The sequence below is a fragment of the Bos javanicus genome, chromosome 15 (assembly GCF_032452875.1).
Source record: "Bos javanicus breed banteng chromosome 15, ARS-OSU_banteng_1.0, whole genome shotgun sequence".
Classification (NCBI taxonomy): domain Eukaryota; kingdom Metazoa; phylum Chordata; class Mammalia; order Artiodactyla; family Bovidae; genus Bos; species Bos javanicus.
The window spans coordinates 16,953,728-16,969,196 of NC_083882.1; the positions used below are offsets into that span (position 1 = coordinate 16,953,728).

Sequence of the window (15,469 nt, forward strand, 5' to 3'; positions counted from 1 at the left end):
AGGGAAGAAATGCCAGATGACAACTGGGAGACTCCAGTCTAATCTGGATTCAGGTGATATCTCTTGAAAGTGAAGTGAAAAGTCCCTCAGTCGTGTCCGACTCTTTGTGACCCCAGAGACTATATGATCCATGGAATTCTGCAGGCAAGAATACTGGAGTGGGCAGCCTTTCCCTTCTCCAGGGGATCTTCCAAACCGAGAGATCAAACCCAGGTCTCCCGCATTGCAGGCAGATTCTTTACCGGCTGAGCCACAAAGGAGGCCCAAGAATATTGGACTGGGTAGCCTGTCCCTTCTGCAGCGGATCAGGATTCCTGACCCAGGAATCTTACCGGGGTCTCCTGCAATGCAGGAGACCAGCTGAGGTATCAGAGAAGCCCAACATCTCTTAAGACCAGCTACTAATTGTAGGATTACCCTAAAGAGTCTTCACAGGATTAAGGTAGCAACCTGCTAAGCTGGCAATCAGTGTCCTTATTATAGAGGACAAAACTGGGGCTCTAAGAAGGGGGTAACTCAGCTGGAATTACCAGTGTGTAGCCAGACAACCCCCCCCCCCGATCCTGCTGTTAGAACTCAGGGAGGCCACATGGTGGGGCTTGTTCGTGTGACAGGGACTAAGGCACCCAGCCCACTGGGTGCTGTGGGGACCTGACTTGGTAACTGCCATCTGGCAGCTCTGAGACTCATTTGCACTATAGTTGGCACTGAAGAGAGGAAGGGCATCTCCCTTCATCCACCCGACCACACCCTCCGGGTACTCCCACACCCTGCCCCCTTTCTCTTGCTTTGTGAGGAAATTAGAGTCATGCTCATGTGACCACGTTGGCTGTCCACTGTTCACAGGATACCAACTGCAGCTGCTACAGCAGAGGCCAAGAGCCTTTGCCCCTTTGCCTCTTTCCTCTTCTCTTTCACCATCGGGGCCCTCCTCCACACTTGTACACTAGAGGCCTTTTCTGAGACATGCGGGGACCCTCCTTCAGTTTGCAACAGGCTGTATCCACTGCTGTCTTTTCAATGCCTCCCTTGAAACTCAGCTCATGAGCTCCTTTGCCTGCATTGTGGCCCACCTGGCTGCCACGGGAGGGACCGAGCTGACTGTGAAGCCAAAGCTCAGATCTGACAGCTGGGAATCTGTGTATAAAGGACCTGATTATTCATGCTGTATTATTCATGTAGTAGGCTCCAGGGGTCCAGAACTAGGGCTTGGGCCAAAGTGACTCTACAGGCAAACGTTTTGATGCCTGGGGGGGCTTCTGGTTATAGTGGCGCTGGGGCGAGTTTCTTGGGGTTCTGAAGGCCCACTGTGTGCAGGTTCACGGTGCACAGAGAAGAGAAGATGGAGTCTACCCTGGAGGTGGTCACAGCTCCTGGATGAGCCAGACAGGCAGGCAGGTCCCGAAAGCACCTGAGCTGCCTTCATGAGGGAGTGGTGTGGGGGCAGAGGAAGAGAACCAGGTCTGCTCCTCGTGTGGTGCCCGGGGCAGGTTGTCACCAGACTAAACACTTACCACAGTGATGACCATCGCTGCTGCCTGCAAAGGGTGTACACTGGCATGTGTCTTCATCTGAGCGGTCAGGCTGTCTCTAAACTATACTGGCCATGGGCATGGCCTGTCCTTGGACCTTCACATGTTTCTTCTCTTCCTTACTGAACATTCATTTCCAAGAGGGTTTTTGGGCTATAGGATGTTGGGTTTTCTCTAGCTTTGTCCAACGAGGATTGCTTTTCTGTTGTTGGTGTGGTTCGTTTTTCCAGCTCTCTTTCTTGGCTTATTCTGTGAATTTGTTTGTGCCAGAGAAAGAGCTCAGCATCTCCCTTCTGGCTGATATGTCACACAACAGCAATGCCTACCAGGAGATTCTGACCACATTTGCCAAAAGGGCTTCGTTTTGCAGATGACATCTTGAAAGTACCTACACTGTCCTTTCAGATACCCAAAGGCTACCTCAAAAGAAATAAAAACAAGAATTCTCAAGTTTAGTCTTCCAATATGTGGAGAGTCAGAAAAATCCCCTGGAGAAGAGAAAAGCTACCCACTCCAGTATTCTGGCCTAGATAATCCATGGACTGTAAAATCCATGGGGTTGCAAAGAGTCTAACAAGACTAAGCGACTATAACTTTCACTTTCAGTCAGAAAAAAATCCAGTTTTCTGTCATTTCAGTGATTGGCATTGATTGTGGACACCCAAAGAATGGGGAGAAATGGAGAAAGAAGAAGACTAAATGCTGTCAGGTGGGGGAGGGAGGAACAGGGAGTGCTTGACATGAATCCCAGCTTTGCTGAGAGGTGGGGGGGATAGAATGAGAGGGTCCAAATGTAGACACTGGTGATGGTTACACAGCTTTGTGAAGGCCTTAAGATTCCCAGATTGCATCAATTAAAGTAAAATTTATTAAAAAAAACTTAACAGAAAAATATATATAAATCCATAAAAAAAAAATAAAACCTCACAAGAAAACTAAACACAAACCAGATTAAAATAAGCTCAGGGGAAGGGAACTCAATTTCCCCTGGGTGGGGAGCGAGTTGATGGCGTCCATGGGAATCAGACAGGGATGGAGGCTGCAGAGCCAACCGTGCTCCTGGACGAGGTGTTTCCAGAAAGGGATCTGGGTCTCTGTCCAGAGCGGGGGCCCATTCTCCCTGCAGGGGTGGGTGAGTCATCATGGGCATCTGGGTCTTGGGCAGGAGCCAGGGCAGGCTCTCCCTGCAGAGGTGGTAACTCATCCCCGGACACGGGTTCTCCTGCCAAAGCCCGAGCAGGTACAGGTGCAGGTGGAGGTGGAGGTTCTTGCTGAGGGGGTGGGACATCGGTGCCTGGGGCTGGGGGTCCTGCAGGCATCCGATCTTCTCAGGGTGCTGGCCAGTACCCAGCTGGCCCGGTGTCTTTGGGAGGGGAAATCTCAGGTCTCGATCTCCCCTCAGTGGATCCCTGGGTCCTGCACCTGTAGCAACCACCTCTGCAGGGACAGGTCTTGGAAGTGGAGCCTGGTTGAATTTGAAGGTCAGAGCTAGAGCTGGGAGAAGAGAAAAGTTTGCCCACAGGCCAACCTTGCCATGTGCCTAACTGGGCACTAAAGCTTCCTAGAGATTCCCAAAGAATTCCCAGCATAGGAGTCTTCTCTGCAGTCTATAAGATGGGTGGTGTGAGGCCAGCCTTTGCTTCAGGCCCAGCCACAGCTCTAGGGGACTCCTCCCTGTGTGGCTCAGCAGCCCCTCCCCACACCCTCACATGCACAGCCCCAGCCTCCTCACCTCTGTGCTCTGCCGTGCTGGGCTCCAGGTCCTCCTGCTGCCTCAGAGGCAGGGGTTCTCGGGGCTCTGGGTTGGAGTCGGATGTGCTGAGCTTTGTGGGAGCCTGAGACTGGGCCCCAGGGTGTGTCCTGGGTGGTGTCTGGGCCACAGCCTTCCCTGCTTCCTCTTCATTCCCAGTTGGGCTGACCCCTCCGTGGGCACACTCACCTGGAGCCTGCACTGGGGCTCACGGGCAGGGGGGTGGTGGTCCAACCCCTCCGTCAGGGAGGTGGACGGCGTGTCCCCCTCATCAGCCACATCCAGTGGGAAGCTCTGCAATGATAATGACCGTCAGCCAGCCCTGCTTGGACTTTTCCAAGCTGGGCCTGGCCAGTATGGCTGCTGCTTCTGCCCGCTCGAACTTCTGCTCCCAGCAGAGACATATGTCTGCTCAGGTACCCACCCAGGAGGAAGGAGACCCACCTGAGGGCGTGAGGTCAGCCTGAGCAGCCGGCCCTGCCTGAACTCTTCCCATCCTGCCTAGCCTGCTCTCCCCTGGGGTGTGGACACAACTGGCCCACAGGCTTCTGACCCACATCCGCCTGGGCTTGCTTGAGGCAGACACACCCCGAGAAACCCCCATCCATGCACACAGGGAAAGGACTCAGGGTTACCTGGATGGGATGGGAGAGGGGACCTGGCCTGGCCTGGGGCTCCTATGTTACCTTCCTTTTCCTTCGGGCAAAGGGACAGAGCCCTCTCGGGGGGAGCCTGAGCCAGCGTCGAGCACGTTCCCACACACTCTGCCTGTGAGCTCTCCCGAGGCCCCAGCCTCTGGGCAGGGGCAAACAGCAGAACATCTTGGCAGCAAGCGATCTGGCTGGGGGCTCCTCTCCGCTGTGGAGGCCTGGATACCCACGTTCCAGGTTCTGTTGGGTTCTGTTGCCAGGAAGTGACATCATTTCCTGGGTTCTTACTGAGGTCCCTACACAAAGCTCCCCATGGGAACCTCTGGATTGACTGTTCACCCACCCTCTTAGGCCATGTGCAGGCAGAGTGACACCCACACCACCCACCCCACAGCCTTGAAAGGCCTGGGTGCAGCCAGGGCCTGAGCTCTGAGGACACAGCTGCTTTCAGACCAGGCTCCTTCTTCTCATCTGTGATGTGGCCCTGGACAAGCCATGTGCCCCTCAGGGTTTCCCCAGTCTCTCCTTCTGCAGAATGGGGGTCATTCTCCCATCTACTGCCTAGGACTGTCGGCCTACAAGACCTCCATGCCTTTCAACCTGGGGCTGGTATCACATGGAGCTTGTGCGCTGGGACTTCCCAAAGGATTCAATACAGGGCTGACCTAGCACAGAATGGGGCAGAAACAGGCCTGGATGGGCTCTGGGACCTAGGAAAAGGCACTCCCCTTCCTGCCTATTTCGAGACCCTGATCCCCCAATGGAGGACTGAAAGAAGACTCGAAGGTCACCTTCTCTTATACAAAAGAGGGCCCAACTTTCTGGTCCTCTTTTTCCACTGAGATTCTGGTTCAAGTGCCCCATCTTGGCTTCTGTGGGTGGCTGAGCTTATAATGGCTCCCTGCATTCTTGTCTTTTACTCTCATAACCTTGGATCATTTTCCCCGTTCTGGGGTGGATGGACACTGTCATTGCTTCTAACTTCCAGATAGATATATGAAAAGTCTCTAAAATCTACTCATTTCCTCTCTTTTGTTCAGTGTCTCTCTCTAGATGTTTCTCTTTCTTTTCCTTTCTGAATTCAGCCTATGTCTTCCTCTTTCTCTCTCTCTGTCTCTCCTGTGGATGGATGAATGCCTTTGAATGCACATGTATATTGTTAGCTTAGGGATAGGTTTTAGGGACAGGTTAGGTGACTGCAGCCATGAAATTAAAAGACGTTTACTCCTTGGAAGGAAAGTTATGACCAACCTAGATAGCATATTCAAAAGCAGAGACATTACTTTGTCAACAAGGGTCTGTCTAGTCAAGGCTATGGTTTTTCCTGTGGTCATGGATGGATGTGAGAGTTGGACTGTGAAGAAGGCTGAGTGCCGAAGAATTGATCCTTTTGAACTGTGATGTTGGAGAAGACTCTTGAGAGTCCCTTGTACTACAAGGAGATCCAACCAGTCCATTCTGAAGGAGATCAGCCCTGGGATTTCTTTGGAAGGAATGATGCTAAAGCTGAAACTCCAGTACTTTGGCCACCTCATGCGAAGAGTTGACTCATTGGAAAAAGACTCTGATGCTGGGAGGGATTAGGGGCAGGAGGAGAAGGGGACGACAGAGGATGAGATGGCTGGATGGCATCACTGACTCGATAGACGTGAGTCTGAGTGAACTCCAGGAGTTGGTGATGGACAGGGAGGCCTGGTGTGCTGCAATTCATGGGGTCGCAAAGAGTCGGACACAACTGAGCGACTGAACTGAACTGAACTAGAGTGAGATAATGGAGAAGGCAGTGGCACCCCACTCCAGTACTCTTGCCTGGAAAATCCCATGGATGGAGGAGCCTGGTAGGCTGCAGTCCATGGGGTCGCAAAGAGTTGGACACGACTGAGCGACTTCACTTTCACTTTTCACTTTCATGCATTGGAGAAGGAAATGGCAACCCACTTCAGTGTCTTGCCTGGAGAATCTCAGGGACGGGGGAGCCTGGTGGGCTGCCATCTATGGGGTCGCACAGAGTCGGACACGACTGAAATGACTTAGCAGTAGCAGCAGTAGCAGTAGAGTAAGATAAAGGGTTTAGGTTGGAGTTGGTGTTGGGGGAAGGGACAAGGGTGGTGTGTTTTTTCTTGGAGACTTGAGTGCTGTTTGTTCTTAGTCTATTTTACATATGAACCGCTTATCAGATACATCACTTGCAAGTAGTCTCTCATGTTCAGTTGACTATTTTTTTGATTTGTGAATGCTTAGCTTTTCCGTTGCAAAGCTGTTCAATTGAATGGAAACCCATTGGTGTACCTTGTTTTCCTGTTTCCCTTACTTGAAGAGAGACCCATTTCTGCTTCTGCCCACCAAATGCGAAGGAGACTCTCATGTTAAGGAGCCTACGACCTATGCTTATTTCTAGAAATCTCGTAACATCGGTCTTTGGGTTGATGTGTTTCACTGATATTCAGGTGGTATGAGATAAAAACCAATAGAATTTTTTGGATGTAGCTGTCCGATTTTTCCATGGACATTTACTGAAGACACCTTCTTGTTCCCATTTGTATATTCTCCCCTTCTTTGTCACAGATGAGTTGACCATGGATGCTTGGATTTGTTTCTGGACTCTCAACTTGATGACATTTCTCCAAAGACACACAAATGTCCAAGTTTTAGATGCTCAGCCTCACTAATCACTAGAGGAGACAAGGATCACCATCCCTCATTAGGGTGGCCTACTGCATAAATTGTGTTGTTTTGTGTGTTATTTTTTCAAAGTTCATGATTTTTCAGAGATATAGTTATTTATGGTACTGTGGAAGCATTGGAAACATGCTGTATGAAGAGATGACTGATTTTAAAAATAATGGTGTTTAAATATGTATAATTGAGTATTTTATACCTTGTTTGATAAAGCAAAAAGTATTTAAACTGAAGTTGATCATTTTTTATGGATATTAAAGAATATAGCCATAAAGTTTCACTTTTTACTATCTTCAAAGAAAAAACGGTAAATTTTTGTTTCCTATAATGTTGTTATATGAAGGTGAGTCTAAAGGGTTTATTTAAAGCTTGTTCAGATGTATTCATAGCAGTGAAAATGCTGTTAACACCAGAAATGTTTTTCTATGATAGAAAGTCAAGCTGGCCTGTCTTTCTCAATAGCTTTTAATTTTGTGTTTACTACATCGTGTTTCCTTTTATTTCTTTAATTGGAGAATAATTTCTTTACAGTCTTGTGTTGGTTTCTGCCATACATCAGCATGACTCAGCTACAGGTATACATATGTCCCCTTCCTGCTGAAACTCCCTCCCTTCTCCTTGCCCATCCCACCCCTCCAGGTTGTCACAGAGCACTAGGTTGAGCTCCCTGTGTCACAGAGCAAATTCCCACTTGCTCTGGTTTACATAAGCTCATGTATATGTCTCCAAGCTGCTCTCTCAGTTGGTCCCACCCTCTCTTCCCCCACTGTGTCCACAAGTCTGTAGTCTGTTCTCTATGTCTGCGTCTCCATCTCTGCCTTACAAATAGGTTCATCAGTCACATCTTTCTAGATTCCACACCCATGCATTAACATACACTTGCCTTTCTCTGACTTATATACTTTTTTTTTTGGTGGTACTTTTCTTAATACTTGACCTAATTTGCAATGAAACAGTAAAAGGATTTCATGGACGAAAATGGCAACAACTGAGTGTTACATTTTAGCCTAGCACTCCAGGCCCAAGTAAATCTAGGGTAAATTCATTTCTATGACAGCTTCTTTGATCACATTCACTACTTTTCCCTGTTGTCATGTGTACAATTTTCTGTTCCCTACATAATAATTACATGTGTCAAGTATCATCTGTCAGAAGTTGTATAGCAATGAGGAAATATGTTCATAATGCAGACACCATAAACACCCTCCAAAAGGTGTATGTAATAAGAATACACTTGTAATGAATTTCACGCCCTGAAAATATAGTTTAAAAATTGAAAAAGTGACAATATGGGTTATAGATAGGTTTTCAGTGAAGGTGGGCTAGGCTAACAGCTAGGATCCCATCTTTCCTTAAAATGCAGAATTAAATATAAAAGGAACACACAATGGAGAAAAAAAAAAAAAAGAGTCTCTTCAGTAAATGGTGTTGGGAAAGCTGGTCATTGACTTTTAGAGATGGGGAAACTGAAATTCAAGCCGACTTGCCAGGCACCAGGGCATTGTCTGGACCAGCCTCTCGTCCTCCTGACCTGGCAGGTGGTCATCCACTTCCCGATGTGCAGCACAGCCGTAACCCAGCCTGTAGGGGTGCATTGGCTCATCCAGACGTTGCCCCTGAATAGAGGTTCCCAAGGCCAGCCTGTCTCTCAGGGACTGAAACAGCCTGCTGGACTCAAGGCTGGGATGGCAGTTGAGTGTTGCCAAATGAATGGGAGGGGAGAATAGAGCAGGCTATGACTGAAGTCCAAGGTTCCACCGTCCTGGTGGGAAATGTGTTGTCCTAGACTCCAAACATTCACGACATACACTCGATCTGTGGTCTGTGGCTCAGACTTCAGCCTTTCAGGTGGGTCATTTGGGTGACCCTGACTTGAGCAGACACAGCTCTGTGACCCTGCCATTAGCTGTCGCATCCCTGTTGGCCAGAAAGGCAGCTGGACTGAAGGACAGGTGAGCTCGGATCACACCCTGGGGAGCGGGAGCACCAGGGCTGCCTTTGCGTTCCTTCCATTTTATTACAGTTTCCAAGCATCTAGTTAGGAAGAGTGAAGTTGACCCCATTTTTTTGTGGTGGAATCTAGACAGGGGCAGGGTAGGGATTTTTCTTAGTGTAGGCATGTCTAGAGGCAGCTTTTTCATCAAACTTGCATCTTCAAACACAAGCCCTTCCATGGACTTCACTTACTGAACACATCTTCAGGAATGACAGAGGTTTCTATATATCTGCTGTTTCACCTGTCTACCATCTGTTCTGCCTATCAGAGGGTTTAGGGGGGGTGCAAATTTGTTGCTTTCATTGTTCATTTTGTACCTGCACATATATTTCAGCCCTCCTCATATTGTCTGTGACAATAATTTCCTAACAAATTAGGGTTCAGTTCACTTCAATTACTCAGTTGTGTCCAGCTGTTTGTGAACACATGGACTGCAGCACACCAGACCTCACAGTCCTTCACCAACTCCCAGGCATTACTCAAAGTCATCTCCATTGAGTTGGTCATGCTATCCAACTTCTCATCCTCTGTCACCCCCTTCTCCTCCCACCATCAGTCTTTCCCAGCATCAGGGTCATTCAGATGAGTCAGTTCTTCTCATCAGGTGGCCAAAGTATTGGAGCTTCAGCTTCAGCATCAGTCCTTCCAGTGAATATTCAGGACTGGTTTCCTTTAGGATGGACTGGTTTGATCTCTTTGCTGTCCAAGGGACTGTCAAGAGCCTTCTCCAACACCACAGTTCAAAAGCATAAATTCTTTGGGGCTCAGTTTTCTTTATAGTCCAACTCTCACATCCATACATGACTATTGGAAAAACCATAGCTTTGACTAGATGGACCTTTGTTGGCAAAGTAATGTCTCTGCTTTTTAATATGCTGTCTAGGTTGGTCATAACTTTTCTTCCTAGGAGCAAGCATATTTTAATTTCCTGGCTGCTGTCACAATCTGCAGTGATTTTGGAGTCCAAAATAATAAAGTTTCTCACTTTTTCCACTGTTTCCCTATCTATATGCTATGGAATGATGGGACCATATGCCATGATCTTTGTTTTTTTAAATGTTCAGTTTCAAGCCAGCTTTTTCTCTTTTTCCTTCATCAAGAGGCTCTTCACTTCCTCTTTGCTTTTTGTCATAAGGGTGGTGTCATCTGCGTATCTGAGGTGATTGATATTTCTCTAGGCAATCTTGATTCCAGCTTGTGCTTCATCATGTCCAGCATTTCTCATGATGTACTCTGCATATCAGTTAAATAAAGAGAATGATAACATACAGCCTTGACTTACTCCTTTCCCAATTTGGAACCAGTCTATCATTCCATGTCCAGGTCTAACTATTGCTTCTTGACCTGCATACAGATTTCTCAGGAGGCAGGTCAGGTGCTCTGGTATTCCCATCTCTTGAAGAATTGTAGACAGTTTGTTGTGTTCCACACAGTCAAAGGCTTTGGTGTAGTCAATTAAGCAGAGGTAGATGTTTTTATGGAACTCTCTTCCTTTTCTGATGATCCAAGGGATGCTGGAACTTTGATCTCTGGTTCCTCTGCCTTTTCTAAGTACAGCTTGAATATCTGGAAGTTCATGGTTCATTTACTCATGACCTGGATTGGAGCATTTTTAGCATTACATTGCTAACGTGTGAGATAAGTGCAATTGTGTGGTAGTTTGAGCATTCTTTGACATTGCCTTTCTTTGGGATTGGAATGAAAACACCTTTTAAGACCCACTTGACTTCGAATTCCAGGATGTCTGGCTCTAGGTGAGTGATCACACCATGGTGATTATCTGGGGTTGTGAAGATCTTTTTTGCACAATTCTTCTGTATATTCTTGCCACCTCTTCTTAATATCTTCTACTTCTGTTAGGTCCATACAATTTCTGTCTTTTATTGTGCCTATCTTAGTGTGAAAAATTCCCTTGGTGTCTCTAATTTTCTTGGAGTTATCTCTAGTCTTTCGTATTCTCGTTTTCCTCTATTTCTTTTCATTGATCACTGAGGAAGGCTTTCTTATCTCTCCTTCCTATTCTTTGGAACTCTGCATCAAATGGGTATATCTTTCTTTTTTTCTTTGCCTTTCACTTCCCTTCTTTTCATAGCTATTTGTAAGCCCTCTTCAGACAGCCAGTTTGCCTTTTTACATTTCTTTTTCTTGGGGATGATCTTGATCACTGCTTCCTGTACAATGTCAGCAACTTCTGTCCACAGTTTTTCAGGTACTCTGTCTACCAGATCTAATCCATTGAATCTATTTGTCACTTCCACTGTGTGATTGTAAGGGATATGATTTAGGTCATACCTGAATGGTCTATTGGTTTTCCCTGCTTCAACTGAAATCTGAATTTGGCAATAAGGAGTTCATGATCTGAGTCACAGTCAGCTCCCAGTCTTGTTTTTGCTGACTGTATAGAGCTTCTTCATCGTTGGCTGCAAAGAATATAATCAGTCTGATTTTGATATTGACCATCTGGTTATGTCTGATTTTGATACTGACCATCTGGTTATGTCCATGTGCAGTGTCGTCTCTTGTGGTTGTTGGAAGAGGGTGTTTGCTATGACCAGTGTGTTCTCTTGGCAAAACTCTGTTAGCCTATGCTCTGCTTCATTCTGTATTCCAGTGTCAAATTAGCCTGTTGCTCCAGCTATTTCTTGACAAATTAGGGTGTGTGAGTGCAAAGTCACTTCATTCGTGTCCCACTCTGTCCGACCCTATGTACTGTAGCCTTTCAGGCTCCTCTGTCCATGGTATTCTCCAGGCAAGAATACTGGAGTGGATTGCAATGCCCTCCTCCATGGGATCTTCCTGACCCACACAGAGCCACCTGTGAAGCCACTCAAATTAGGGGGATCATATGTATTTTCATTTTGTAATCTATAGCTCTGTACTGCTAAAAGACTCTTAGTTCTGGAAGGATCTCTTTTGAATTGAAATGTTTCTGTGATGAGCTGTGAAAGATACTGGGATTCTTGGCCTCCAGAGATGAGGAAATTGATCCAGTGCCAGTGATGAGGCTTGACTGCTCAGAGCTTTTTATGCAATAAAGTTTTATTAAAGTATAAAAAAGATAGATAAAGCTTCTGACATAGAGATCAGAAGGCTAACTTTTTAGCCTATAATTCTTTCTTCTCATATCATGAACCTTACAAATTCATCTAAAGGGCAAATGTATAATCTTGTACTGAAATTCCATGGCAAAGGTAATCAATATCTCATCTAAGATTTATTGATCACTACTGTTTCTGCAGGGCTTCCCTGCTGGCTCAGTGTTGTAAATAATCCACCTGGCAGAGAGGAAGACACTGGAACCCACCAAAAAAAAGATACCCCATATCAAAGGACAAAGGAGAAGCCACAGCAAAATGGTAGGAGGGAAACAATTATGATAAAATCAAATCCTATACCTGCAGGGTAGGCCACTCACAAACTGGAGAACAATAATACCAAGGAAGTTCTCGCACTGTAGCGAAGGTTTTAGACACCATCGACAGAGGAATGGGTAAACGTGGTATATATATACACATACACACAATGGAATATTACTCAGCCATTAAAAAGAATGAAATAAGGCCATTTGCAGCCACATGGATGGATCCAGAGAGTGTCATATTGAGTGCAGTAAGTCAGACAGAGAAGGAGAAATATCATATGAAAACCCTTACATGTAGAGTCTAAAAAGAAATAATACAAATGAACTTATAAAACAAAAAGAGACTCACAGAGTTAGAAAACAAACTCATGGTTGCCAGGGGGAAGGGATAGTTAGGACTCTGGCAAGGTCTTGTACATACTGCTATACTTAAAATGGATAACCAACAAAACCCTAATGTATAGCACACGGAACTCTGCTCAATGTTATGTGCTAGCCTGGATAGGTCTCAGAGGGGTTTGGGGGAGAATGGATATAGGCATATGTATGGCTGAGTCCCTTTACTGTTCACCTGAAACTATTACAACATTGCTAATCGACTATGAAGTCACGCAGTCACGTCAGACGCCTTGTGACCCCATGGACTACGTAGGCCACCAGGCTCCTCTGTCCATGGAATGTTCTAGGCAAGAATACTGGTGGGGTTGCCATTCCCTTCTCCAGGGCATTTTCCTGATCCAGGTATCAAACCCAGGTGTCCTGTATTGTTTATTGTCTGTCTTTCCTTCTAGAATGTAAGCTCAACAAGGGGCATCGACTTTGTATTTTTCTTGTTCACTGTTTGCCTCCCAGAACTTAAAATAGTGACTGGTACATTGTACAATTTCAGTAAGCTTTTATTGGATGAAAACCCCTACCTTAATGTATGGGTACTATCCAACTGACTAAAATTTAACTGAGTACCTATGATGTGTCAAGCACTGTGCTAGTAAAGTGCAGTGACAGAGTGGTTATCATCTGTGATTTTACAGAGCTAACAATCACAAATAAAATTTCAGACAATTTTTTACTGAACAGGAATATTTTATTATTGATAAAAAGTTATGTGATTACTTCGTTAAGATTCTACATAATTTAGTTCATTTAGCAACACTTTGTAACAAAAGTTTATCTTCAAAATGCTGTACTCTTACCCCAAGATCCCAAATATTTCAGGAACTACTTCAATTACTTTAAAAACCATCCCTGTTCCTCCATCATGGATTAAGTGATGTCAGCAATAGTAGTAGACTGAATATATTCTAACTAGTCTCTACTTTCAAATTTCTCCCAGGCACTCTCCTTTGATACTTTTCCACACATTTTCTCTTTAATTAAAAAATATAGGTAATTTAATCTCATTTTTTAAAAAAATGTTGAGCACTTCTTCTCTATATATAATATGTTCATAGAGATAATCAGACCTTTTGAAGAATTACACACCAGTTCCCCTGATCATAGTAACTTTGCAGTATGCTGATATTACTCAAAGTCCGGCAGGCAGCTTCCAATTCTCCCTCACAAAACACATGGTAATAACGATGAAACACAGGACCTGGGTCACGGGATCCTAATGGACCAAACGGCTCAACACGCTTGTCCTTACCAGGATTTCCCTTAAAATGCCAGGGAACCAGTAAGTCTTGAGAATGAAAAGAAGTCCTGTTAGTATGAATAGGCAACTTGGAATTAGCAACATTCCTTGAATTACATCCCCCATCTTGAAAGTCATTTATGGAGGAGACAGAATGTGCTGAGTCTTGATTGCCTACGTTAGGCAACTGCTTCACAAGCAACTCTTGCACTGATGTATCATTGCTGATTTCCTCTTTCATGTCTTGGCTAGTTCTGTTTTCTCTAAGATACTTGGATTTCTTCTTATTATATTCTTGCTCCATAGCCCAAACATAGATGAGTGCCTTCCCACCAGGTCTTAGCAGTCGAACAAGTTCTTGGAGAGCTGCCACTCTACGCTCCTAGTGGAAAAAAACAAGAAAGAAACAAAACTGTATTGTCGTTTATCAGCCAGAAAGAGATACAGAGAGGAAATGGGAAATATGATTGACTACAGGACTGTTTTCAATTAAGATGGACAGCACAGAAAATCAAACATAAGACAAATCTTACATTAAAAAAAAAAAAAAAAGGAAAAAAGAAGAATTGTGTTCTGCAGTCAAGGAGGGTAAAAGGATAAATAGAAAAAAAAATTTTTTTTCTTTCCAATAATGGGCACAGAAGGTGTTCTGTTTTGTTTTGAATTCAGTTAAGGTGCCAGTAACTCCAGCACAGAGGAATCTATGTTACTGCTTAGATCAGGAGAAAATGAGTAATACTCAGGAGTAATAAGATTTTTTTTTCCTATAAAATATTAAATTCACTTATTTTAAAATGAGAAGCATAGTGACTGATTAAAAACATCAGCATACCACTACCAGTTAAATACTTGAGTTTTGAAAAGAAAAGAATATGAAAAGAAGAAAAATAGAAACTCAGATCTTGGGAATGAGAGAAACAGCTGAGGAAGCACGATGGGAAACAGAAATAGAAAAGAAGCTCAGAGGCTGAGAAGAGAGGACAAATCCTCAAGAGGCCTACAGCTGATCTCTTAAAGTACTCTTATAGCTCAAGTTCTGCAACTCTGTGTATTTGAGGAAGACATTTAAAGATGAGTAAGACTCAGGCAGGAAAAACACAGAAATACACAGCAGTAAAGCATAGTCACAACAGACCTCTGTTTAAGAAAGCACAACTCCCATGTAGCTCATCTCCAGTCCACAGGCTTTCTTTCAAAACTGGGGTACACTTTATGACATGGAAAGAAAGGAAAAGCTGAAATGTAGTCCAAGTCAGTAAAATCTATGAACATTTCCTGCCACTTAGTATTATCCTAGAGGTCTCTGAGATGACTGCTGCTGCTGCTGCTGCTAAGTCGCTTCAGTCGTGTCCGACTCTGTGCAACCTCATAGATGGCAGCCCACCAGGTTCCCCATCCCTGGGATTCTCCAGGCAAGAACACTGGAGTGGACTGCCATTTCCTTCTCCAATCCATGAAAGTAAAAAGTGAAAGTGAAGTCGCCCAGTCATGTCCGACTCTTAGCGACCCCGTGGACTACAGCCTACCAGGCTCCTCCGTCCATGGATTCTCCAGGCAAGAGTACTTCTCCACTCTGAAACTGCCTCAATTCTTTTCATTCTTTTACTTTATTCTTCTCTCCAGCAGTTATTTCCACCATTTTATCTTCCAGCTCAATGATCCATTCTTCTGCTTCACATATTCTGCTATTGATTCCTTTTAGAGTATTTTTAATGTCATTAATTGTATTGTTTGCCTCTGATGTTTATTCTTCAGTCCTTCTAGGTCTTTGTTAATTGATTCTTGTATTTTCTCCATTCTATTTTCAAGTTTTCTGATCATCTTTATTATCATTATTCTGAATTCTTTTTCAGGTAGTTTGCCTATTT

General features: G+C 44.9%; 2 protein-coding genes across 4 annotated transcripts in view; both read right to left on the minus strand.

Annotated features, from left to right (window-relative positions):
- Positions 1-2,377: 2,377 nt before the first annotated feature.
- LOC133261604 (uncharacterized) lies at positions 2,378-8,206 on the minus strand. The gene is made up of 4 exons (XM_061440040.1): positions 8,099-8,206; positions 3,969-4,182; positions 3,265-3,489; positions 2,378-3,026 (listed from the first exon to the last, which is right to left on the minus strand). Exons 1-4 carry the CDS (start codon positions 8,204-8,206, stop codon positions 2,413-2,415), a joined length of 1,161 nt encoding a protein of 386 aa, XP_061296024.1. The 3' UTR covers positions 2,378-2,412.
- A 4,637-nt stretch (positions 8,207-12,843) lies between these two features.
- Positions 12,844-15,469, minus strand: part of ALKBH8 (alkB homolog 8, tRNA methyltransferase) — a 124,315-nt gene continuing 121,689 nt past the window's right edge. For all 3 annotated transcript variants that reach the window (XM_061440212.1, XM_061440210.1, XM_061440209.1), the window contains one exon: positions 12,844-13,983. In XM_061440212.1, coding sequence (XP_061296196.1) covers positions 13,426-13,983 — 558 coding nt within the window. In that variant the 3' untranslated portion in view covers positions 12,844-13,425. The remainder of the gene's footprint in view (positions 13,984-15,469) is intronic.